The sequence below is a fragment of the Lonchura striata genome, chromosome 6 (assembly GCF_046129695.1).
Source record: "Lonchura striata isolate bLonStr1 chromosome 6, bLonStr1.mat, whole genome shotgun sequence".
Taxonomy (NCBI): domain Eukaryota; kingdom Metazoa; phylum Chordata; class Aves; order Passeriformes; family Estrildidae; genus Lonchura; species Lonchura striata.
In genome coordinates this window covers 14241379-14268820 of record NC_134608.1, presented here as the reverse complement: position 1 = coordinate 14268820, position 27442 = coordinate 14241379, and the positions used below count along the sequence as shown (strand labels likewise).

The following is a 27442-nucleotide window of genomic DNA, read 5'->3' as shown; positions in this document are numbered from 1 at the left end:
AAAAGAGGTTTTAAATAAATGCAACACATTGAAGGACCAGAAACACATAGGAGACAAAAAAGCTGTTCCCATTCCAGAAAAATATAACTGACCAAAATGAATGGTTGTTTAAACCAGAAGACATCCCAAGAAGCCAAGGCTCAGTGATGACACAAAACCCTTACAATTGCTATAAAACTGTCCTGATACAATTTATTTAGGAGAATCAGATCAGGAGAAGGAAAAGGAAATTAATCAGCATCCTCCTTAGAGAAAGTTACCCAAATATCTTCAGTTGCTAATTTTAATTAGTGAGCCTTGGAAAAACACTGAGTTTGTAGGAGAAGTAATATACAGACTTAGCTGCAAAAATAGCTTCTTCTAAGTGACAGATCAGTGTGTACATACACACAGAGAGATTCAAAGAGCTGCATTTATCTGAATGTGGCTTCTATCACTTGCATGGCCAGCACTGCAAGTCACCTCTCCACAAGGGGTCTGGGGACTCCTGCTCAAACACCAATAATCGAAGTTCCAGGTCTCTGTTAGAAAGCCAAGAACTGCCTCCTTCTTCCAAACCTGCAGACTTAGTAGGCCAAAAAGAGCAAAACATACTTGGAAAAAGTCAGAAACCAGTAAGTAAAACTACGTGGTAAGATTTTACTCCCCTAGAAAGTGCTTGCAACAGTCCTGAACAACTACTTAGGCAAGAAATTCTCCCCTAATATTTACTCTTTATTCACTATTTGTTATCTTGAGTTAACAGAGCCAACTATTGGCATACATTCCCTCAGTTCCTTAAATAAATGCTAACTGAGCAGCAATGTTCCACATAACCCAGTTCAGAGTGTATGCCTGGTGCCAGCAAGGTCCAGTGACATAGAGAAACAGAGATGCTGCTCATCACTGTAAGGAGAAAATTCGTGTGGCCAAACCTCCACTGGACTTGAAGCTTCCAGAAATGTGGGGGACAATAAAAGTTTATCCAAGTATATTCATGGCAATAGTCAGTGTAAAAACAACATCAGCCCATTCCAGGATGAGGATGGTCACCTCATAAATAGGGACAGAAACAAGGCATAGGCATTTAATGCATTCTTCACCTCTGTCTTCAGCACCAGTGATGAACCAAGGGGTTCTTAGAGCCCTGAGCTGGAGGACAGTGACTGCAAGAATGATCAGCTCCCAATATACTCTGAAATTTCATGGTATCTGCTGCTCCAGCTGTGTCAGAATCTTTGGTATTGATGATTCCAAGATTGTAGAAAGTCTCTGTCTGTCAGCCCCACTGCCAAAGCAGAAGCCATAATTGGTCTGTGCTGTTTCCAGGTTGTTTATTCTGTTTATCTCTAACATGTTCTGCTGCCCTGCCCAGCTCTGTCCTGCAGGGCAGCGTGTGGGGCTCTGCCCTCAGTGGGATGTTACAAACATTAAATACCAGAAACTCCCTGGGCTGGATTTACAATAACGTGCCAATATCTGTCACCTACGTTGGACAGTGTGTCCCCAGCCTAAACCAACAGAAAAATGCCAACACCACAGTGAAACATGGAGGGCATGAAGAAGGAGAAAAAGGACAAGACACACCCAATTTCCTCCATCTTGTCCCCTTTGAACCCCTAATCTAGAAACCTAAAACTATACTTTTGCACCTGTGCCACTGTGCCACACTTAATTATTACTCATATCAAACACTCAGAGCTGGTAATTCATCCTGTAAGATTGAAAACTCTTTTCCATGGACAGAGATCACAGACAGTGTCTCTGGGGGCTCTGTACAGGGGGTTCCTGACCCCTGCCAGGGTCCCAGGCCTTCCAGGGCAGCCAGAGGGAAGCCCTGGATTCCCACATCTCCCTCTCCTATTTGAACCAAGAACACTTCTTTGACAACTTTGTCCATGGTCTGCCTCATGCACTGAAGCAAGCACAGCACAAGCATCAGAAGAATTACAATGCCCTATAATTATATACAACTGTTTTCAAAATCTCCTTCTACAACTGTGAAAGGTAAAATAAATTGAACACACCATCCATCTAAGATTTAATTTTTCTCCAGGTGTGTTTTCTCTTATGATACCTCTTCAGATTTATCACTCTTATGTCCATGTGTTCACAATAGATGTTCAATTGCTGCTTTGTTCTCATTTCATATTGTTAGCTAACAAATCCAGCTGGGTTTTATTACATCACTACAATTGAGCCAGTTGAGTCCCTCCTATAAATGCATATAATTTGTCTAAAAGCAGAATTTTGAGACACTGTATTTGAAAAATTATGTTAATATTTAATATTAAATATATGACCAGCCAAAAAACCACAACAATCTAGAGGTAGTGCATAGGAGTTAAAAAACAAACAAACAAACAAACAAACAAACAAACAAACAAAAAAACAAAAACAAAAACAAACTGAAAAAAGCAGGTGGAATGAAGATCTTTGAGATTGTGAGTCTCAGGATTACACAGCCAAACTGTAACTGGTGCAGGGTACTCAGGGACAGACCAGGGGGAGGTATTGCTGATAGAGCATGACTCAACTAGTTCAAATAAACACAGAAAATGTACCAAGCATCCATTCTGACAGATTCTGAGAAAAAGAAAGAAAAGGAAAAGTACTGAAAAGCAAAGTAGCAATTCCTGTCAGAGTACACACCAAGAAAGTGTATTGCCCTGGAACTGTAAATGGCAAACCAGTGGAGGGTGGGGGACAGATATTTTCACTGGTAGATACCACCAGTCACAATATAGACCAGCATTTTTCCTGAACTGTTCACTTTCAGAATTAGAATTTTGTGGCAAAATAAGAGAGTAGACTGTTATTTTCTCTGTTCAATCCTCCTTTGAACGAAGATATGTCCTTTGATGGAATTCTGCTGCCATGGTTGCCCTTTCAGATTTTAGTTTAATTGCATAAATATTACAGGAAAACCAGCTATGCCTCTAATAAATGGTCTAAAATGAGCTCTCTGTTAATCATCTGACATCCAGAATAAAAGTCAATGTAGTAAGTAAAAGGGTATGCTCTGATGTTTGGCTATAATTCTGATTCATATAGAGATTTCATCCACAGCCTTCAAGATATTTTGGTCCAGTAAATCTTTAAGTGGTATTTGGCTTCTGTACTTGTTCTCAGCAGACCGAGTAGTCAGAGAGAAAGAGCAGTGTCTTCCAGAATACAAATAGTAAATTTTTTCCCATGGGAAAAAAAAATATATCTTAGACTGTAAATTAGATATTTATCTCTTCTGTTTTAAAGATCCAAGTCTGCTAGAAAGCTGGCTTGTTTAGCTCTAACACCAGTAAAATAAAAAATGTTCTTTTCATTACCCTAATCAGGACAAGAGCCATGTGTTTGTGTGTGCATGCTCATGCACAATTCTGGAAGCTGCTGTACAAACACATGACTGTTTTATACACATACTGGGGAACATCAGTGTCTTAGCTGTGTTTGTGTTGTTTGCCACCCATACTAAAATATCGGTGGTCTCATAATGGATACAGTAGATAAACATTGTTTTTAAAATATAGTATGGGAGAAAATCCAGGAATATGATGTCATCAACAGAGCGATGAGTCTGCTGTGTTCAGGGAGGGGCAGTAAAAACATAAGTTAGACTCATTCATACTAGAGAAGGAGCTGTTCCCAGAGACGTGTTGCACTTCACTCATTTGTATCTGCTCAGTGGTGAATTTTCAGACAAGGTATGTTTTTTCATTTCTCTTTCATATGAAAACTTATTATTAAAATTTGGTGTGGTTTGCTGCTTCTTGGAAACCACTTATTGAATTCTTAATATGTTTCTGGTTCAGTGACAAAAGAGCTGTTATTATTTTTCCAGAAAAACGGAGGAGAAAAATAATTTTTGCTAATGTGATTTTGTAACTTATTGGGTTTTGCAGAACTATAATTTTTACAGAAAAATGCTTTATTTCAAAGTATCCAGGGTACTTCACCTGCCACAAATACTGTCCCATGTACTGGAGGGTAAGGATTTCTCCTCTCCAGATGACACTTCATGTCTGTGATCATACCATGGGCACCATTTCTGTAATCTCACAAAAATAATCAGATAGTACAAGCAACTAACTTTGGTTTTGGCTGAGAAATTACCTACAAAATTGTAGGGAGAAACCAGAGTAAATTGTTTTTTGTACATACTGATAATTTTTTCTTTGTTTATTATTTTGATTGTAAACTTTGTTGGGCAGGATGTAGAAGTGCATGTGTGTGTACCTTACACCACTAATCTGTCTCATCTGCACTGATTGAATGACAAAGGCTAAACCTTTGAAACTTTTGCAAAGGAGAAAGGTTTTGGAAGACATTTAAGCTATATTATTAGTTTCTTTTTAAAATCTGTATGCAAATAAAAAAATCAGTAGGAGCTTGACTTTTAAGGTTCTGATGAAAACAAAGAGATAGCTGTGGTATTGTTATTAAAATAACAACAACAACAAAAAAGATTGAAATATATGCTATACTTTTAGCTATTCATTTTCCATTACTCAGTATCCTAAGCAGCCTTCTTAGTGTAGTAATAGCAAATAGCCATAAAGCCAAAAGTGTTCAAATAGTTAACCAATAGAATTCTTCTTTTAATGTTTTGTTTGTAATCTTAGAGATGCCATCTCCTAAGACAGGAGTACACTTTTATCTTAAACAGCTGTATATATTTTCTTAGAATCTAGAAGACAGTTATCTAGGTAAAAGAAATATCTGTTTTCACATATGACTCTCTAAGACTCAAGTGTCAGCATATTGAGTAATATGAGTCATATAACTTCTACCTATCTGGTAGTGTGCAATCATTAAGAAAAAAATTAAGAGAAGTGTCTTAGCACTCCAGGTTCTTTTATAGACTTCCAAATATATTGGTCTTGTTTTCACTGTGAATAGTGAAAATACAAACAGAAGGTATAAATACACCCAAGTTAATAAAGACCTTGGAATAGCAGATCAGAGACACCTCCAGAAAGTCTTTGCCAGGTTTTCCATTGGGCCCCTGAGTACATGCAAGAACAAGATTAATTGAGTTAGTCAGTGTTACCTGAACATTTTGTACCGACAATCTAACAAAAGAACCTCCTTTCCTACTGAGTTAGAGCTTCCTGAAATAAGCATCCCATCCTTACACAGGAAAACAGCTTTAAAAATTCTTGTAGCTATTTAATATTCCAAGTATTTTCTCAGGCAGAAAACAGTAGGAATTTTGGTGAATTTTAGGGCATTCATGATGAACACCCTAAAACTTACTGTTTAAGAATGACCAGTGCTTTATAATCTGTTTTTCATTAAAAGAAGGGTGTAAAAAATCTCTTAGGCATTCCAATTCCACTGTTTTTAAAGTCACAGTAGGGGAAAAAAGCATAATACAAGTCTAGGAACACTTATCAGAGAACAGAGCTTTGCTTTCAAAACAAATTCCCTCTCAGTAACTAAAACAGCTGCAAAAGTACACCTGAACCCATTAGCAATGCTAATCAATGTAAAGTTTGGAAAAAAAAAAGAAACAGAAAAAAAAAAAAACCAGAAAAAAATGCCACTTAGCTAAAACATCCACTTTTCTTTAAAATTATTCATAAGCCTTTTTCTCTTGTCGCTCACAGTTTTTTAAACCTCCCTCTCAAGCACTCTGTACAGATGAATTTCCCCCCACCTCATCAAAAGGCTTATCTTCCTTCTTCCATTTAGCACCCTCCATACACAGAGATGGAAAGTTGTGCCTGTGCCTGGCTGATCCCAGCTGTGAAGGAACAGGGTAGTTCAGAGTGGAGAGGAGAGCTGTCCTTTGCCAGCCCTCTCTGGCTTTTAGGGACATGGATGCTGCTCAGGAATCACCCCTGGGGCAGCCTTTGGGCACTGGCTCCCAAACGTGGCTGAGCCAACTCCTGCCCTCAGCTGGTGCAACACACCTTGTAGGAGTGAAATGTTGGACAACAGGCACAAATGGGATAGGGAAAGAGAAACACAAGGAGCAAAGTTGCCAGGTGAAAGCATTTATCTTCAGTCTGATGATAGGCAAGTCCAAAGCATGCTGCTGATATGGCAAAGCTTCTATATAAAACTTTACCAAAATCCTTAGGACTTTTGGTGATCTCTGAAAGAGTGGATTTGACTTACTTTTGCTGCTGTGCAATATTTAAGTCTCCTCCATGTTAACTCCTCGTCTTGATTCAGCAAGGTTGGGTTGGTTTTTGTGACCCCTGCAAACATATCTGATCATCCAGGTTTGCAGATTCAGTAGCTTTGCACACTAAGGTATGCCAAAATGGTGAGAGTATTGCAAAGACACAGTTCAGACTATGGTTAATTTGCAGAGAAGGAAGCTGTCAAAATGCAGAAATCCATTTTTCTCATTCATTGTATCTGAGATTACAGTTAAATGCCACCAAAAAGTGAGTGATCCATGGTAGAGAGCCAGGTCTTTTTAACAGGATTTATGCATGCATGCCCAGAGGCAGAACTGGTCATAGATGCTTTTCCTCCTGCAGCGTTCCTGCCTTAGCAGAAAGGAATAAGCCCTTTGGGGCCACACCCCAGTGTGGAGGTTCTGTCGCTTTGCCATGGTTGTAGGATTTCCTATCAGCTGTCTGACAGGCTGAAGGGCTGCTGCTCTGAAGTGTCACAGGTTACCAAAGAAGGACAGCAGGTCCCTCCACCCACACACACGGAGCACAGCAATGTGCCCCTTTCCTGATGTGAAGGATAAACTCCCTACAAGTAGTGGGGCAGGCCACCAATCTGGAAGTGTTTCATCAGGTATCCTGAGCTGTATACTGTAGTACTTGTTGTTAGATTTTGGCTCAGCTCTGCATGCACCTCTCACCTCATTCTGCAGCAGTCTTTCCCTATAATGTCATATTCTATACTCTGCATTATATTTAGATTCTGCTTAGATTAGAAGTTCCCTGAGGCACAGCCTGTCCCTGTGCTTGCAAGACTTTTGCACACTGATCATCCCCAAAGCCCCTGGCCATCAGTGTAACACAGACACTATGTCAGTGTCTCCAGAGCTGTGCTCCTGGTCCTACCTGCTAGACAGCAGCAAACAGCTCACCAAGAAAACAAGCCAAATGGAGGCAGAGAAAAAAGACATACAGGTAACTACACAGGCTAGATCCTCAACTGGACTGAATGTTTGCACTGCCCCCCAAATCAGCATCAGCAGAGTAATGACAGATTATATAAGATAAGGTCTTATGGATATATCAGGAGATCTGAGTGGCTTGCTCACTGGTGGACTGCTTAACAAACATCATTGACACATCCTCTTGTCCTGGCCTTGGAAAGGTCTGTGGAAGGCTGATTGTCCACACTGTGAAATTAGGAGATTACAAAGAAATGTATGCCATACATGTCCCTTTACCCATCACAACAGACAAGCCCAGCTCTGGGACACATAATATGCTCCAAGTCAAATTCTATCTTTTGTAACTGTACAGCCTCAGTTCAACACTGAATTCAGACAATGGATCTTACAATCAGCCTAGTGTCATCAGGTTTTGTATCATAACAGTCTCATCTCTGTCTGATACCTGAGCTCAAGGATGAATTTTTCTTTCTTTTATTCCTTCAGATTGAGTCAACTAACACAAACCCACCTGACACTGTTTGTACTCTGGGGAGTACACGTGCTCCTCATGCAGAATCCTGTTTTACCTGTTCAAGACCAGCTTGCAGATGGCTGTTCACCTTGGCATCACCTAGAAAAGTTTCCTGTGCCTGGTCCTACTAGTGCTGGGAGTGCACACAAGCCACTTTCTCCCTGAATGAACAGCAAAAGACCAGGCAAAAGATGTGAGGCACTGAAGGTGACCAGAAAGTGTCTGCTTTGTGGAAATTCTCTCTATACACACACAGACATATATATATGTGTGTATATATATATAACTTTCCTCCCAGATTTTTGACATTGCACAAAACAACCATCAAATATTTGCATCAGAGGTGTCTGATCTGTGCATCTGTTAGTTGCATTTTTAAATTTATTTTCCTTTTCCTGGGCAAGGATCTTATTTTCTACTCTCAGTTAATGCCAGAATTTTCAAGTCATGAGGAACTGGGACTATCCCTCATGGGCAGATAAGTAACCAAAAGCAGTTATCTTCTTCCAAGCCTGTAATCTATGTTGAGATTTGTAGTAAGTAGCAAATTCAGATAAGACAAAGAATTTGGAATCACTCTTTACCCGAACAAGGGAACCACTTTAAAACTTAAGAGCTTTCTCCATAGCTGTATTTTTTCTTCTCCTTCGCAAGTTGCAATGCCATTTTCAAATTATATTAGTGCATTCTGACTAAAGCAGTCATAATGAATCAGACATTAATGCAGTTCATTTATGAATGGCTGGGATATTGGCATCAGAAATTTTAACTTATAACATAGATATTTTTTAAAAAACAGCATGCGGAGACAGGTCACATAAGACAACTCACCTTCTGATTGTATCTTTCCTCTGAAAAACTTTTCTTTTTTTTTCTTTAGAATAGTCATCTTATAGCTCATAAATTCCAGGCAGCTGGGTCAGCAAAAAGGACATTTCCCAGAAGTAGAAGGAAGTAGAAGTAACAAAGTGGAGTCAGTTTTGTTTAAGTGTTTCCTGTAATGCTTTGGGAACAGTCTTTTTTGGAAATGTAGAAAATTGAAATGGAAAGACAACAATTCATTTTGTTCTACAGAAGAAATATATGTAGAAATATTTGTAGACCACAATAGATGTAGTCTACAAATTGGCATTTAAATCATGCTACAGCTCATAACTGTACAGTGTGAGACATCTGGAATTCCAGTCTTCTACTCTTTGCCTCATGTATTTCTACAGACAGGTTAAATAGTTTCCACTGCACACTTGTCTCTAGTTTCAAAAAAGAGTTCAATGTAATATATTGATAAAGTTTGTCTTAGAATAAATGTACTCTGGTCAAATAACTTTAAAAAAATCAAAGAAAAGTTTAAACACAATTTTAAAAAAATCAGATTTTGCACTTTTTTGAAGCTGGGTAAAATATGGATCCAAACTCTGTAAATTACCTAAATTTTCTAACATTTTAAATTAAATTCCCAGATGAAGCTTCCATAAGCCTGATATATATACCCAACTTAGGCAAGAATCCTTATTCATTGTTTGGTTTGGAACCCTTTACCCTCTTGGGAAATTAAATCCCTCTTTTTCCTTTCATTCCTTTCTGCCTTTTCAACATTTATATTTATCCTTTTTCATCCCTTTTTCCTTCCCACAGCAGCACTTTTCCTTTGCTTCCTTGAGCAGCGTTCTGTTCCCTTCCAGACCTCACATCTGCTCATTTCCCCTTGGCTCGTTCCTGCCCTGAGATCCTGCCCTGAGCCTCTGCTGCCTGCTGCAGAGAATGTCACACACAATTCTACACTGAGCTTTCTCTTCTGCAGTGCTGACAAAAGTGATGGGTCACAAGGTCAACGGCGGCATGGTTAACTTAAATCAGGATTTTTTTCAAAATTAACAAAGCTGGTCAGAAGACAACATTTCTGTTCCGGAGAAAAATTGGTGAAAGGGTCTTAACATTTTTAACAAAAGCAAGAAAACAAACCACAGAAGAAATGCACACACACAGGATAAATCTGCCCGGGAATGGGGAGCACTGATAAGGGATTGTGAAAGAGGCATCTTTCTTCTTAAGCAAGTGCCTGAAGGATAAACTGTAGTGAATTGCACTCTTGCAGTCTCTGGTTTTTTGGTTTTTTTTTTTGTTTTTCTGGAACTACTCCACTTTTAAAAGATTGGCATCAGATTTAAACTCTTAGTTGTCCAGAGAGAGCAAGAGTGGATCTGGGTCACCTGCTAAACTGTAAGCAGTCAGCACATTTTGTCCTTTGTTCAAGATAAGAAATGACATCTTTAAAACATTCTCTGTTATACTACCCAAATCTTTTGTGAAAATCTTTTTTTTAAAATCAATTTCTCCAGAAATTTTCTGGTTTGATAGTCATTTTAATAGGAAAAGAAAATTGTCCTTATCCAACACTTTGAAAAGTATCTCCTAAATAGCTGTAGTAATATGTGAGTTTAAGGTACCAGAAAACTTGATCCAGCAACTGGTGCAGAGCAGAGGGGCAGAAACCCCTCCCTCGCCCTGCTGGCCACTCTGCTTTGAATACAGTCCAGAGCACATTTGGCTTTCTGGGCTGCAGGTGAACACTGCTGGATCACATCCAGCCTCTCACCCACCAGAACCCCAAGTCCTCCTTGGCAGGGCTGCTCTCCATCCCAGCTTCTGTTGATATCAGGGCCAGGGGCAGCAGCTTGCATTTGGCTGTTGAACCTCCTGAAGTTTGTGTAGGCTCACCTCTCAAGCATCCCTTCCCTCTGGGTGGAATCCTTCCCTCTGGATGGCATCCCTTCCCTCCAGTGTGTTAGCCACCTGCATCACACAACTTGGGTCATTGGCAAATTTGCTGAGGGTGCACTTGATCCCCTGTCTGTGTCAAAGATATTAAACTATATTTTGTTAGCTTTGGGTACAATAGCTCTTTGAAGGAGCTGTGGCATATACTAAGGGAATCTGCCTCTCTAACTAAATTGTTACTCTGTATTTTTTTGTTGGGTCTGACATTCCAGAAAGAGCAGATAGTACATATATTCATTGTGAAAACCAGTGCTCAGAACCCTTATACACAGAGTGAAAAACAGCAGGGTTCTGTCATTTCCTGCTGCTAACAAAGGGAAAACAATAAATTAATACACAAATTAATTTCAACACTGGCAAAGCATAAAAAGGCAAAATTAAAATGGTAATCCAGACACTGATTGTTGTAAATCAGCATTGTAAATTATACTACTTCTTAGCTGGAGAAGTGTCCTGAACCTTCTAGATCTCTCAGTGTTGAAAGTCATATCCATGTTTGTACAGTTCAATCACCCAATCCCTATCAGCATGTATTTGAACACTTAAGTTCTAATAGACATAGGGTGTATTCCCACTAAAGAATTGCTCTCATTAGAGTTCCCCTGCATCTGCAGTAGAAAAACAGGCTCCATTTGGAGTATATCTAATTTTCATCTGCTGTTACTATCAAGATAATTACCATAAAGTTTGAAGTTCACTCTATGTGAATTACATACCATTTCTAACAGGTACATCTGGTTTTGAGCTTTTCTCTACAATATATAGAGTATGGGGATTTCTAACTAAGCTATCTGAAAACTGACCTATTTCCCTTTGCAAATAGTTAATGTACTGGCAAAGTAAGGAGCAAATACACAAAAATAATATTAAATGACTGTCCCATCTGCTCAAGAAACAGCAATGTAGGAGGATGTGTTTGACCTAGGAAGGACAAGGCAAAATGGCTTTCTGAAGTTTATCATTTAAGAAATGAAGCACGCTATAGACTATGCTTGTCCTTGAGAAGGGAACTCACCACTGCTCACACTGCCATGCTCTGATTTTAATTTTTAAAAGAATATGAAATTTAAAATAAACAAACAAAACCCTCAAATTCTTTAATAAAGACAACCTGTCATTTAGACAATGAGTATCATGTCACATTTATGTTGCTTCCATGACACAAATCAGCAGTGCTAGGGACCTTTCCCTGTGATGATCCACAAGAAAACCTATTCAGGAGGTTGACATCTGAGTTTATAGTTTAGTGTAGCTGCGGTCAGAAGTTCTAAATTAAACTAGGACCACCTTCAGAAACCCATGAAGTAGAGGTGCTAACCTGAACAAACTGGGTAAATATAATCTCCTCTGAATTTCATCTTTTCAAAATTAAAGCTGTAATTTCACCTAAGCATTATAGAGTTATAGCTAGATACTTTCTAGCCTGCTCTGTTGTCAGAGCCTGAAATGCTCTTTGGAAACTGCGCCATTACTCAGCAAAGCCGTCCATTCCACCCTGTGGTGACAGGGATTAAGAAAACACAAGGCATTATTGCTGATTTACGGGGAGGACAGATTCTGCTGTGATGCCCTCTGTGCTAAGGACTCCACTGCTTGCACAGGGCCATCAGTATGTGGATCAGCAATGGAAAGAGCAGCTGTGACTCAAACATGTCCAGCTGTTGGCAGGGATGGCTGTGTAGCTGCAAATGTGGTTTTTCAGATAAATTGTGGCAGGTTAAAATGTCTTTTATGTTTTTGCTTATTACAGCAGAGTGAAATCATTAGTTACCTGCATTATAAGAAATGAGGAATGCAGTAGTTGTCAAAGAAATCATTATTAGACTTTGTGACAGCAGCCAGTCAGCCATGTATATTGTGAGCTTCTCTGGGAGCTCTTTGCTGTTGGAGACACTTGGGCTTTCCTCACCTTTGTGACAGACAGTGGTGAAAATGTGCAGGAAATGCTGCGTAATTGCAAATACCTGGCAACAGCGTAAATATTATAGTGGCTGGAGGCACTCAAGATAGCAAATCTCTTCTTTTTCCTAAATGGCTTCCAAAATGTCCTCAAGGTGCTAGAAGTGCTTTCAGGGCACAGAGCCAGTTCATATGAAAGGCAAATCTGTCCATTAAATATTTAAAGCTCAGAGGGACCAATACTGAAAAATACTATTAGGCCATTAGACCTTCACATTTTACATAGTTATGAGAACCTAATGCTGTTACCCAGGGAAAAGAGCAGTATTTCAATTGCTAAGAAAAAGGTGTGGCTCAGCTGAGCTGAAGAGGTCTGGTGGGAGCAGTGCATCAAAGGGAAAAAGCTTTAAAGGACATCCACGTGCACATCAGGGAGGGAGCCTTGAGTAGAGGTTTGTGCCCTGCTGAGCAGCTCTTCTGTGCCTTCACTACAGCAAGGCAAATAAAAGAGCATCACTAACTAATATTCTTGGGGAACTGGTATGCTTCAGGACTTACAGCCTTTCCCTCTCTGAGGCTTTTCTAATATCATCTGTTTCTCTCTGTAGGAAATTCCTATTGCTCTCTGTAATGAAGATATCAAGCAATTTATGTCACTGGCATGGTTCATCAGTGCTCTCCTGTCTTTCATACTGAGATCAAGACTGTAACTAAACTAGATGATCCCCAAGACCAGTTTTGAGAACCCACACTAGGCATGGCTCAGCTCCTCCAGCCCATGTCCCAAAAGTTGTCATCAGCCAGGTGAAAATTCTCCTTTTTCTTTTCCAGTTTAGCTGGTTTGGGCCTGGTTCTTGCAATGGATTTGAGCTATCTGGGTTTCAGGAAAGACTGTTTTCTAAAGCAGGAAATTCTCACTTTAAGAAAGAAATATAATCTAAGTGCACAACCTACTCTTGATATGATCACTAGCATTTCATTTCTTTATCACTGGATACCTTAGCTATTCACTGGGCTCAGGGTATTGTCTGCCATTTGAGAGGCACATTGTATTGTTTGATACCATCAAACCTGTCATTTCACATGGTATCAGACTCCTGCAATGGATATTAAATTCATCTCACAATTCTAGTGTGTTAAGCACTTAATTTTGTAGTGGTGATGGGGTACAGCAATCTCTTGTCTACACTAGAGAATTCTTGTGGTGCCTGCAGAGCTCAGGGGAGTAGATACAACCACCTTTGACATTGTTCCAACTTGGTAAATCTACATGTCATATTATAAAACTCAGGAAGTTTATAGTCCCTTATTTTCTTTGTACTTCACTTAATTTGTGCAAGCTTTGTAGTCAGACACCCTGAGTGCAAGAGTGTTAAGGGACGTGCAAGATTTCTGCCCCAGGACAAGACAGGGTTTCCCAGCAGTTCCTGATGCCCAACAGGGAACCCTGTGAGGCTCCTAGGGCCAAGGCATGCTGCTTTCACTCCAAGCACTGCTTTGGCTGCTTCTCTCCCTGTACAAATGTGCAGTTTGGCTTGCAAGATAGTTCAATCAGGGGAGATATTATCAAGCTAGGCAGTGAACCAGCTAGGAACAGGAATAAATTATGTTAATATATATGTCATCTTCTCAAGCATAAACTCTGCAAATCTTAAAAATGTAAGCAAACCACAATCCGATTATAGCTCCTGTTTGCAGGAGGCCTTCCAGCTAACAGTAGAAAATACAAAACATAATTTTGACCAAATATGAAAACCAAGTAAACAAAACCCAAAAGATCACAAGTCAGATATGGCTGCAGACCTTAAGTATGCTCAGAGCTTTCTGAAAGCAAATGCTAACTACAAATTTCAATATAGCAGTATGCAAAAGTAGGCTGATCCAATATCACATACATGGGAAAACACAGAGAACTGATAATGCTCAGTGTCAGAAACATGATAAATACATGCATGGGCCTGACAGGGCTCACCCTATCTCTGAAAGAGCAGACATAGCCTGTCACTTCCCTAGCCCTAGCCTGAACTCTAGGTGTGGGCTGAATCTTATCCTATCCGTGGTTCCCATGAAACTGTTCTCAAGGATGAGTTCACGTGGATGACTGCTCTTCATTCCTGCAGTGCTTTTGCAGTCCCACTCCTACTGCAGCTCCTAGATTTCTCACTCTCCTGACACTAACCTAAATGCTAGTTGTTGACTGAGGTCTGGACAATGAGCACTCATGGTTAACCTTACCTGTTCTCATATGGAAATGCCAAAAGAAACAAACCAAAATAACCTGCCAGCCTTGCAGAGTGAGCTTGTGGTCAGTTTTCTCCTGTTTGAATATTTTCTTCTCAGTTGTCAAAACATTTTGACCAAACACAGTACAATATACACAGAAAAAGTGTAGCTCCAGCTGTGACTTGTGTTGTGCAAGATTTATGTGCTTTGCTGTTAGAGTCAGAAAGTCATCTTGGTTCAGGGACACCGAGCCATGGAGCCACATTGTGTCTAAGGCAGCTCCAATAAGATCAAATCCTGAAGAATTAAAGAGAAGAGCAGCAAGTATTCACAAGGAGGGGGAAGAAGGCGTTGGGAGACTGACATTGTAAACCTCAAAACTGATGATATTTCAAAGGATGGGAGATTCAGACTCAATATTTATTTAAGTATCTGTACTATTTGAAAATAGGTTCATAAAGATAAATACTCTCAATCAATGTTATGCAATAAGCTTGTGGCCTCCTGGTATACAAATATATGAATCAATTTCCAGATTTCATTCCAAGTTAGCAGAGTAGAGATTTGGAAATAGATCTCTCATCTGCCCAATGACTGCAAAGAGAGGAACAAACTGACTTATATTTGTTTAACACTCAGATTTAAGACCTTCATATACTTCATTTCTTCATAGACATATGCGGTCTTGAGAAAGCTAGAGATGGGGGAGAAAATAACTGTAAATCAGAACAAGTTAAACTTTCTAAGCTGTTTGAGCAGCAGAAATTGAAATGTGTACTGGGGAGATGTGAAAAGTAGTGATACCTGTTTTCAGAGCACTTAGTTTTGGAATTAAACTTCTTTCTCTGCTCATGAACTACAATTATAAAAGTGGCTGAGAAGCATAGTAAGTTCTACTTCAGAGTAGTTTTACTGTGTTTACTAATCCATCATGTACAAAAGGGAAGGGAAAAGCTACACATCATTAGCATAATAGAAATCTTCAGGAAAACTAAATGCTAAACCAGTTATTCAGGTCTAAATTTAACTTATGGAATTGTTGCTGTGAGCACATCACCATGAACATGTTTTGTATGTATCACATTTTCAGTTCTTGATGGCCCCACAGCTGCAGACCTTCTTTATTTTATTGATAAACCCTCTCTAATATTAGCAGATGATTTATTGTTTATCCTCATATTTCATTCCTTCATCCAAGCTGTGCCTTGCTATGATATGTTTCATAACAACTCTAGAGCACTGTTCAAGGGACTTGGCATCTCCCATTATTTATTCGCTTATACCCTTCCCTTTTTAATTAAATGATGCTTTGATGCAGCCTTTCTCTGCAAAAGGAATGTCCTCACTCAGTGTATCACCAGCAGCAATGTTTTCCTGGCTATTTTCTGCAGGTTGGGATTCATGAAAGATTTCCATACCAGGGGAGTTACACAGCTCCAAAGAACAGCCCAGTGAGTTAACACCTGCAACAAAACTGCAACTAAACCTTTATGGCAAGAGTGCTCCATCTAGCCCTTATGCTCACCACTGGCTGGGTGTGCCCATGTAGCCTTGTAACAGCCTCGCTGAGAAATTTTCACAGGAGACACTGAATCCACTCACTTTTGTAAAGTAATCTTAGTAAAATTACTGCTTACTTATTACAATAGCACATGACATTTATAAATATTACAATGGGAGTGATAGGTCATCAGAGCTGCCCACGGCAGGGGGAGTGGAATTGGACGATCTTTAATGCCCCTTACAGCCCAAGATATTCTATGATTCTATGATTTTGTTGTTGGCCTTAATCCAACTGGAATTTTCCTTTATTAGCACAAGAAGTGAAAATTATGGATTTTAGGATAATGTGGGTTAGAAGGTCTGTAGGCCAACCTCTTCCTCAAAGCTCAGTCAGTTACAAAATCAATATACGCTACTCTGGGCTTTTCTAGCTGGGTCTTTGAAACTTCTGAGGATTACAAGGCTAAAATTTAATGATTTAGTGGCTGGAGATACTTGCAGATTCTGTGTTTTGACCTGAAACAGCCCTTAATGTTGAAAGTATTATTTCTCACTTCAGATTAAATAGAATTTTTATAATAAATCTGCTCTTTCAGAATGACAGCAAAATCCAGCATTGGTGACATTTGCAATGTTTTGGAGGTTATCTTAATTGAAAAATGTCTAAAATATTGATGGCAGCAAGCCAAAGGTCAAACATGGACTAACTCAAACATATCAGATTTCTAAAGCTAAAAAATATAGGATTATTTTTTTAGGCAATTGTAACTGGGAAATTTAAAGTAAGAATATTCAAAATTTCCACTTGGGAAAAAAATGCATTATGCAAAGTGCTCTGCATAAAATTTATATATAAAAATATCTTATGCATTGCACTTGACTAGATTTCTGCTCTTTCTACACCTTTCTTTAGCTTCATCTCCCACACAGGGAGAAAAATTAGTAGCCTCTTCTCACCTTCGTTTCATTGTTATTGAAATAACTGCTTTAACAGAACAACTTTTTTCCCCCATCTTTCCTAACACAGTTGATGTAGATACCTTTAATGGTAACTGCAGAGCAAGTTTCTTTCCATGGTGTGTTTCAAGATTACACAACAAATATTTAAAAATTACACTTTTGAAAGGTAGCTCCTCTGTATATTTTCTTTGCTGCCTTAGTTATCTGGCAAACTACAGAGCTGAAAAAGAAGTTTTTATTTTACAAGGCTTTTTTTGTCCCAGGCAAGTTCCTGAATCTAGTTCAACATGAACTTCATGAACTGCAAGGGCAGCCATAAGGAAAAAGGGACAGTGAAGAGTAAATGAAAAGCAGGAAACCTTTAAGTTAACACTGCCACAGAAAGCTTCCCCTGTTCTACAACCCCCAGTGTTGTAAAGCCCATTAGAGATTCATTATACAAACACTGGAAATTAAAAATTAATGTTGTGGGATCTGTGAAAGCAGAACATTTTAGGAATGTTTCCCACACTTCCTCTACCTCTTCAAAATAAGTAATGCCTCCACAGTAACACAATTAAAAGGACATTCAGAGAATATTTCAGAACATGTTTCAGAGATGCTACAAGAGTGATATAATTTTACCTTTCAATATTCATCCAGCTAAAGATACAAAGCCAACCCATTCTGAAGCCAGAGAGAGGGGTATGAGCAGTCCCAGTGGGCTTGGATTAGTTGGAAACAAGAGTCTCTGTGAGCTGGGGATAGATGACAAAAGTAATTTTTTTTCAGGAGAAAAGTTGCAAGGAGACCAAATTGAAATTGAAGCTTTGAAAATAAACCTTATGGAGAAGGTATAGAATTTATAAACAGGCTGGGTTGCCTGTATTTTTGTTGATACTAAATTCTGAATGTATGAGTCCACCACTGAAGCTCAATCTTCCAGCACACCTTTGGCTTCTTGCTGAGCAATGCCTCTGCTTATGCCATCCTATCACATGTTCTTCAAAACAAAAATCTCCTTTTCCTCACAAATAGACATTGTCTTGGAAGCAAATCCTCCAAAGCAGTTAAACTTCTCTCTCTCTCCTTAACCAGCAAATACCTGTCTGATGGTGAAAAATGAGGCAGTTTAGAGGACATCACTACAGCCTCCTAGCAACTCGCTGAGTCTATCAGCAAGTATCCAAGCTCCTGAGGACAGCAGTGGTTCCTGCATGGAGCCTGCAGGACTTCCAGGCTTCCTTACAGACCACACTGCAGAAGACTCCCTTACCTGCAGCAGCTTTTGAATTCCTGCTATTTTCCATTTTGGTCACAGCAAATCTGTCAGGAAAATACCCTTTTTCCTCTCATGGCTCTGGCAGCTCCTGTGTTACACTGACTGTAGCTTTTATATTAGTGTGAAGAAGCAAGGCTGCCTGGCAAATAGGCACCACCAGGGGACACTTGTCTGCCCAAGCTGGGCTCAGAGATGTTCAGGAGGACAAACTCACACAAAAATTACAGCATCAAAGCAGGCTGGGCTCTGCAGAGAAACAGGGAGCCAGAGGAGACGCTGGGGAAGCCATTGCTATTTCTTTCTGCAACTAACATATCTTCTAAAATATGAGCATGCCAGAAGTCAGCCAGTGCCTTTCAGTTTGCAGCCACTCGTTCAAATCCATATTTTTGCTCCCAACTTTTCCCCTCCTCTGTGCCACTGACCCCCAGCTGTGCATGGACCTCTATGTATGTGTGGCAAGCTAGCTGTTTGTCTCTGAAAACACTTTTGGCTACTGACAGCACTTAAAGTAAACCAGGTAATTGTAAAATTCTGCTAGGGATGCTACAGTCTGGGTGTCATACCTATCCTTCACTCGGCCTTGCTAAGAAATCCCTAAAATAAATGAAAAATAAGGCTGCATTAGAGGCAATTTTCATCATGCATGTTCATCCATCAGAGAAATTCCCCACTTGGAGAAGACTAGTGAGGCCTTGAGACACTCTGTCCTTTGTTCTTGCAAATTAGACTGTGTAGGAAAACATCCTACACTGTGTGCCTATGCTGTTTAATATTCTGTCTTTTGTTCCAGCAAACAACATTATAGCAGCTAACATCATAACAGCATTTATCTGTTTCAGGCTCCACCTCTTCTCTCTGAGGACTAAATTAGCAAGATTCATATTTCAACAATCTCAGAATATACTTATTGCAAATGTCACACCTTGTTTCTGCAAAACATGCAATCAGCAAAGTCACAACAGCTGTAAAATACATTACAAAGTCTCTCTCTTACTCCCGCAGAGTAGATTAGTGCAGGTGACATTGAAATAACCTGAACTCATTACTCATTTCAGAACTTGTCCTTGTATAAGACATGACTTAGACCATCATGAGACATTTAGTTATTCACTGTATGAAAATGTTTAGCATAATACAAGGAAAGATTAACACCACTGGCAATACTAATAGTCATGAGTTCAGTAGCTGTAGGACTTCATCCAGACCCAAAAGAGATGGTGAAAAATATTCACCTGAAGCAGCATACCCCATCTGAGGAGTAAAGCTGTGCCAGAGTTTGCATTAACCCAGTAGCAGCATTAACTGAGCTCTGACCTTTTTTCCCCTATCCTTCCATTGTTTAGCTCATATCTCTTGATCCTAAGAGAACATTTTGTTCCAATTCAACATATTCCCCTCCTTTTCTTTCAAGAACTTCCATAGGCCCTGGCACATGTTGCTGTACCATGGAGATTTTCCCTCCACATTCCAGGATTAACCACTCTGCTGCACTCTAGGTGCTATCCTTGGCTTGCTGATTAACCCACGCCTGTCTTCTGCCATACTCCCTCCAGTTCTGTCTGTGTGGGTCAGTCCTCGAGCAGCAGGACATCCCAGCAGTTTGGCAGGAGACCCCAAGGTGCCCTGGTGACTGCCCAGCCCTCAGAGTTTCAGGCTATGGCACTGGTGACCACCACGTTTTTGGAGTCCTTCTCCACCTGCCTGTAATGACAATCCAACAGTTGATCAGCCCCTTCTTCCCAGTCCCTCTGCAAGGAATTGTATTTGCAGCACTGGCAGGATTTGCCAAAAGCCAGAGAACACCAGGAGCCAGCCCCAGAGCCCTCCTGCCTTGCTGAGGCCGGTGACTGCAAGAGGCACAGGGCTGGTTGCCACCAGCACGTCCAGGCCATGACTGCTCCCTCCCACACAGGGCACCCTGAAACACCCTCCATCAAACCTTGTTGTTTATTCTCAATGCTGGTAAAAAAATACTCCAGAACAACACGAGAACAACGTGAGAACAACAGAACAACATGACTGACAGTGGGTTTTATAGACTGCCAAGGAGGAGGTAACTCACAACAGGAAGTGAACTCCATCAGGTTAAAATTTATCCCTCAGAGGGGTCCCTCAGAATCACTAGTGATGGATTACTTCAGCTGGGCAGTATTTCAATCAAGGCTGCCACATGAAATCTTATTGAAAGTCCCTGCTGAGATATGAGGCTTGTCTTGCATTGAACAAAAAGTATTTGTAGAGAATGGATCACATTTATTTTCACCAAAATATGAGAAGAAAACAGCAAAATCACTGCCTTCTGTAAGCTGTGGCTTTGTCAATCATAATTTATTCAGCAATCACATACTTTAAATGAGTCTTCTATGCAATATAGAATAGCATCAAGCACATAATTTTAACCCTAAACATTAGGGCTTGTAAATTGATAATTTTACCTTGTTCACTCCCCCATTTCTAACAATGCATTATGGAAGGACTTGAGCTAAGGACCAAGGAGGCAGGTTGCCAGAAGCCCCATGTCATGGACTTGGTGGCATCCTAACTAGTCCTTTAACACTGTTCCTTGACCACAGTAATATGATATAACTAACTTATTTTAAAGTATTCTAGTATTCTAAAAACAAAATCTGAAAGAGATTAATTGTAGAGAAAATACAGATAAATCAATATGCAGTTTTGGAGCTGCTATTTCCTGTAAATAAAATTCTATAAATTAATGTAATGAGAGAAAATCCTAGGAAAAGCCAACACAACTTTTGTGACCACTCTCTGAATTACTAATGCTCATCTTATTAAAAATGTGCATACATCCAACCTCAAAGTGTAAAATAATGCACTTTTTTTTTTCCTGCTGGTTTACAGCCTACTACCAGCAGAAGAAACAGTTTCTGATAATTGCATCAGGCAACAAAACTTCTCTATTCTCAGATGACATCTTGTTTGCCATCCATTAGTATTTCACTTCCTATGTGTTTTTACAGTGAAAGTGCCAGCACAGAAAGAAAGGGAGACTTGAAACTGCTGTTTGCAATTTGTTAGTGAGAGCTCTCACATCCACATAAGCTGGGCTTTGAGATGTTTAAACGCTAAAGTGTTTTATTAACACAAAGTACACAAAATATGACAATCATTTTTCATCAATTTTGCAACAAATAGCCAAATTTCTGTATGTATATTAAGCGCTGATACTTACCAGCCAACAATACCAGCAACCAGAAAACAAGTGAGAACTCTCATCCTTTCAGGAATTGCCAAGTGTGTGCCTTTTCACTGCCAAGTTACCAGTTGAATAAGACAAATGTCTTAATTAAAAATACATTTGAAAATCTTCCAATCAAATGATAATATAAACAGTGGTTATTATAAAGACCTGAAAAAGACAAACAGTACTTCTGTCACTCAGTCCAGAGAATTATATATACAGATCTGGGAAGCCAATCTTGCATTTGAATAATATCTCAGCATTCATTATCCAAGAACACAACAACAAGAAAACACAGTTAACATTTTATCTGTGGGTGAATGATGCTGCACACTCAACTTCTGTTTGGTTCTAGTAACATTAGTACACATCTGACATTTCTGCCTGTAAATAGCTCCCTGTATAATCCCAGGCTGTTCTGATCTGCAGAATGTTTGCAGTGTTCTGATTTTCAGACTGTGCTCTTGCACTCAAGCTGGATGACTGCAGACAGGTCCTGGCTTATAGGATGGCCACTGTCTCTACCCCATTGCCAAACCCACCCACTGTGCACCTCTTAAAACTGATCATCCTCATGAAGGTTGTGCCATTTATCTCTACGGAGCTTGGCTGCAGAAAGAGATTGTAACACAGAGACAGACAATTTCAGTGAGAAGCTGAGAAAGGCACATTGCTGGCAAACACTGATCCCTCAGCATTCTCAATGCAAACTAGTGTCTGCTTATTGTACAGTAGAACACTTTGGAAAAATATATGGTGTTCCTTGGGAAGTAAGAACCACTGAATTCCACTCAATTCTTGCTCTACAGGGAAGGGTGTAAAATGTTGCAGGTTGTGACACAGAACTAGCAGCTTTACCATGAGCAGCTTGACACACAAGGTACCTTAGGAGACCACGGCTAATGACATAAAAAGATAAGAAGGCAAACTAATGATGAATATCCTCAAAGAATTAACAAAGACTTGCTGCAGCTCAGTTCCAGAGAATAAAGGATTCTAAATGTTCTCTTCAGTTAACACATTCATAACAATATCTGTTGTTGCTACATCCCTTCTGTTTTACTTGCCTAAATTTGGTCCAGGCAGTCCATAGCAATGCAGTCTGTAAAATATTCCACAGACACACCCAGTGTCTATGAGAAGCAACCCAGGGAGCTGTAAGCCTGTTCAAAAGCTATGCTTCAAGGACATTAGGAAAAGCAAAAGAGCTTTTCTTATTGTGTCTTTTGCAGCAAAGATCTAGATCTGGCAATCTCATGTCACCTATTTTTCTCTTCACAGAAATGGTTTCCATCACAACTGAAAATGTTACGCAGCTGTACAACATGACCACCCAGGAGCTTACAGTCAGTCCAGAATATTTCCACAATAATTCAGGAGTGCATCAGATAGATCAATATGAATGTGTTAGTGCAGATGTGTGGAAATGGCTACAGGATTACCAGCCTGTATTTCTCTGGTTTATATTTATTCTGGGATCAATAGAAAATTCCTTTGTGCTCACCATCCTGTGTTTCCACAAGAGTAGCTGCACAGTGGCTGAAATTTACCTAGCAAACATGGCATTTGCTGACCTAATGTTGGTTTGTACTTTACCTTTCTGGGCCATTAATATTTCTAATAATTTTCATTGGCCTTTTGGCCAGTTTCTCTGTAAAGCCATCAATGTTATGAGTAACATGAACTTATATTCTAGCATTTATTTCCTGACACTAGTGAGCATTGATCGCTACCTGGCCTTGGTGAAAACCATGTCTCTTGGGCGGATGAGACGAACTGTCTGTGCCAAATGGAATTGTTTTGTGATTTGGACATGTGCACTGCTGATGTGTTCACCTACAATGGTGTTTCGAAATTTGCGCTATTTTGAAGAGTACAACATCACAGCCTGTGTTCTCCTCTACCCAGCTAGCTACTGGGAGCCAACAAACAACTGCTTGCTCAATACTGTGGGGTTTGTGATCCCATTCTGTGTAATTACCTATTGCACTGTGCAAATCATCAAAGCCTTACGAAGCAGTGAGCTACGAAAAATGCAGGTAGTCCAGACAGAGAAGAGAGCCACCATGCTGATCTTTGCTGTGCTCCTGATGTTCATCATTTGCTGGCTTCCATTCCAGATCACCACAGCCATCGACACAATCCGTTACTTCTCACCCACTCTCAAATGCCTGGAAGACATCAATGACATACTGACCCAGATAGCCACATACTGCTCCTTTAGCAACAGCTGCCTGAACCCAGTCCTGTATGTGATTGTTGGGAAAAACTTCCAGAAGAAGGCTGTGGAATTCTACAAGGACTTGTTCACAAAGAGGTGCAGAAAATTACAGTCTGTGCAGATAGAAAACTCCCTGGACACTTTAAGAACTTCCATTTCAAGTGAATACTCAAGGAAAAAGTCTGGTTTGTCATTACCCCAATAGCATAATTTTAGGAAATCCTTAAAGAAAGAAAGCCTTTTAACATTATCAGTCTCTACTCATATCCATATGGTATGGGTCCACAGAGTAAACATGTGGTAGTGTTCATTACGTGAGGGAAAAGAGTGGTTTGATCTTAATGGAAATTCCATAAAAAGACCTGCTTGAATCCCATTTTGTAGCTTACTTACTTTTTCATGGCTGAATGATACTTGGTGCATGTATCACTTGGAATGTTTTTCTAAGGTATACATGCAATTCTCCAAACAGAGCCCCAGTACAGAAGCAATTGTCAGGATTGTGCAGCTACATATGGTACCCATAATAGTGTGCTAGATAAGGTTTTTGATTTGGGAGGGGCTTGTATTTGAGTAAATTCTGATAAGTAAATCCTGTAGGATGTGCTTTTAGATGTGTCCATCTTTTTGGGCTTTTAATTTCTCTCTTCAGTTATCTGAAACAATCTGATTTTTCATTGACAAGCAGTGCCTTTTTGCAACTGCTCCAGTTAGTTACAGGTTTACATGTGCAAGTACATATGAAAAGTAGCTGAAAAAAAGGTAAAGCAGTAGTGGAAGGGAACCTGCACCCACCTGCATGAAGTTGGCTGAGTTTTCTTTGTAGAAGATTCATTACCACTTCTACCTTGGATGAAAGCATTCACTTACTCCTTTTGAGTGGGCAAATGCAATTTATATTCATGCTTACACTTCAGCTCAGAGACTCTGGTTTTTAGTATTCACAAAGCATAATTAATGTTATTTAATGGGTATATAAAATCTCAGCACAACTGGTATAATCTCACAAATAGAAGAAACTGAGAATATGAAGGAGAGCATCACCTAACTGCATTAGAAATCTAACTGAAGATAACAGGGGACTCAGAGTATTCAAGAATGGCTTTTTCAGAGTCTAGCAATACCTACATTTTATTTGTAGAGTTAATCTGTGAGATTTTAATACAAGACAGCTTTTCCCCAGTTGGACTGTTATTTTGAGCTAAGTTGATTATACACAGAAAGAAACTCATAGTGTACTGAATTGTCTGTATGCACTTTAACCTCTAGGAACCTTGATGAAAACTGAGTGGAAGATGATCTAAGATAAGCTGAAACTAACAGTCTTTATTCTTTTCAAAGCACTTAAGGTTACAGCTTCTAAAGCTACCAAGGGAAATGGAGTTTGGTGACATGAGTAAACTCAAATGGCAACTACATGGTCTTTATCTGTCAGAGCTTGAATGGAGCAATAAAATTCATTTTTATTAAACCTTCAAATAACTAAACCACAAAATATAAGTGTGCAGATGTGATTTAAAGACTAAGTGATTTAGGTCACTCTATATGATTTATAGGAAATTTCCATGGTTTTTCTTTGATAAGCTAGTATGATATTAAATACTTCTATTGCTCATCCTTTTTATTTTCTGAAGCAATGGGGACAACTATGATGAAACACTGCAAGGCTTTCTGTTATATCCAGTGTTATCATACTATCTCATCCATGAGCATGCTGTTCATGCAACCCTTACACAAAAGGAAATCCATACAGAGGTTATTGAGGCAACAGAAGTTATTTTTGAGTATTTGGTACTGGGCAGTGAAATATAAAATTGTTAATATCACATTAATTTAAATAATGTAAATATATAGCCACATTTTTTTTTGCTATGCAGTAAGAAAATAAAGTATTTTGAGAAATGAGATTTCCTGGCACTTTCTTCTCTAGCCTGTATCCTGTTACTTAGACATGATTTGTCAAGTGTTCAGCTGCTCCAGATGCTTACTTGGCTTCCTGGTACGCCAAGGGAAAGTGAGCTGAAACAGCAGAATTTTAGCTACTTTGGAATCTTTCTTTTTAGGGCCCATTTCTGAGTGCTGTTGACCACCCTTGGTCCCTTTGGAAGTTTAAATCAGAATTAAGGCAGATAAGGGTAGCTTTAGTATTTCTGGTAGCTTTTCTCTGCCTGCTGATAGATCAATGTCCTTTGCAGACACCAGCAACAATGGAAAGCCCCTGCAGCAGCTTCTGCACATCACAGAACAAACAGTATCAGCTCACAAAATGTTTCATTCCCATTTTACTGACTCTTCAGTGTGATGACACATTTGTGGTATTCACATGCACCATTTACACATGCAATAAAAAACCCCAAGAAAGAAAGTGTAACATCCAAGCTACATCTGACCTACTGACAGTTTCCAGTCACACTTGGCTCAGTTCTGTTCTTACAGAAACATGACAAAATATGAGAAGGAGTTTTGGTAAAATGAAGTCAGTCTTTGTCCTGATAATGTCAGAGCTGAAGACGGCAAACAGTAATCGTATCAGTTTATTCTTCTTTATCCTTTATATCTTCTTTATCTTTCTTTATCCTCTTTACCCCTCTTACCTCTGCTCCCATCTTCTCTTTCACTGAGGCTGCCACAACTATTCTCTAGACTTTGGCCATGCTGACTCCCCGTTCAGTCTGACAGAGGTGGGGACCATGGCCAGAGGAATGGCAAGGATATCAACAGCCAGATGATATTTCTGGCCTTCCGCATTTACAGGCAGGAATTATTCTCATCTCCCCACTCTCTCATTTTTCACATGGATTATTGTCTTCACTTGAAAAATTAAGAGTTTAAGAGCTGTTACACAAGCTGCAGGTGCTCACTGCAGACAGGAGAAAGTTGCTGTATCTTAGACAGGGTTTCAGGCTGGGATCTTGGTTCAGGTCTCCCAAATCCCTAAGAAGTCTTTAGCCATTGAATCATCTTTCCATTCCATTCAACCTAGATTGATTCCTCCATATTTTGCTGTTTCAAGCTCTGTAAACTGTAGTTAGTAGGGCTTGATTATTACCACACTGTGGTGGTTCTAGCATCATTCTTTGGGAATTGTAAATGACTGCACCAGAATTTAAGCTCTCCTTAGCAATCTCTATAGTTTATATGAAGAAATCCAACAAAGCTGAACAAAGAGTTTTACCTCAAAAGGTCATATCAAAAACCTTCTCCGCTGTTACAGAACTGATGAACAGATATAGCAGATAATTAGGCTGATTTGCCAAACATTTCAATAAAGAAAATGAAATATTAAAACATACTGATCCAAAAAGATATTTTGTCCAATTGTTAAAGGCTCCAACCATCTTAAAAGGAAGATTTTTAATGGCTGAACTATTGGACCAGAAGCCAGAACTCTGGACACCTTTGAGATTTTTGGCATTTTCTACCTTGTAATGTCTGTGATAACTAAACAAAGATTCTTACCTCTAAGTTCAACACTTTTGTTTAATCATTCTGATCAGAGAGGCTCAGGTAGCATTTGTGAGTTCTTACACAGCTCTAAAAATGTTTACTTTCTGCAGGAAAGTCTGCCTAGATTGTGTGACTAAATATCATTCTAGACTAAAACATAAAGCAACATGCTGTGAGTATCCTGAGCTGAAGGTGCCAATAGATAGATGTGCTTTTTATAGTAAAAAACCCCTTAACTATTGACTCCTACAGATATTTTTAAACTAATCCTTCAAATTTCTTCATTCATGGTCCATTCCCTCTGTGCAAACTCTGAAATGTTACCAGACCTTTATATAATTTCTATAGGTTGAAATGAGGAA

At 39.5% G+C, this 27442-nt stretch overlaps 1 protein-coding gene across 1 annotated transcript; it reads left to right on the top strand.

The window, feature by feature from the left end:
• The first annotated feature begins 3623 nt into the window (after positions 1-3623).
• Positions 3624-23838, top strand: BDKRB2 (bradykinin receptor B2). The gene is made up of 2 exons (XM_021549656.3): positions 3624-3680; positions 22694-23838. Exon 2 carries the CDS (start codon positions 22696-22698, stop codon positions 23836-23838), a length of 1143 nt encoding a protein of 380 aa, XP_021405331.1. The 5' UTR covers positions 3624-3680; positions 22694-22695.
• The last annotated feature ends 3604 nt before the right edge of the window (positions 23839-27442 follow it).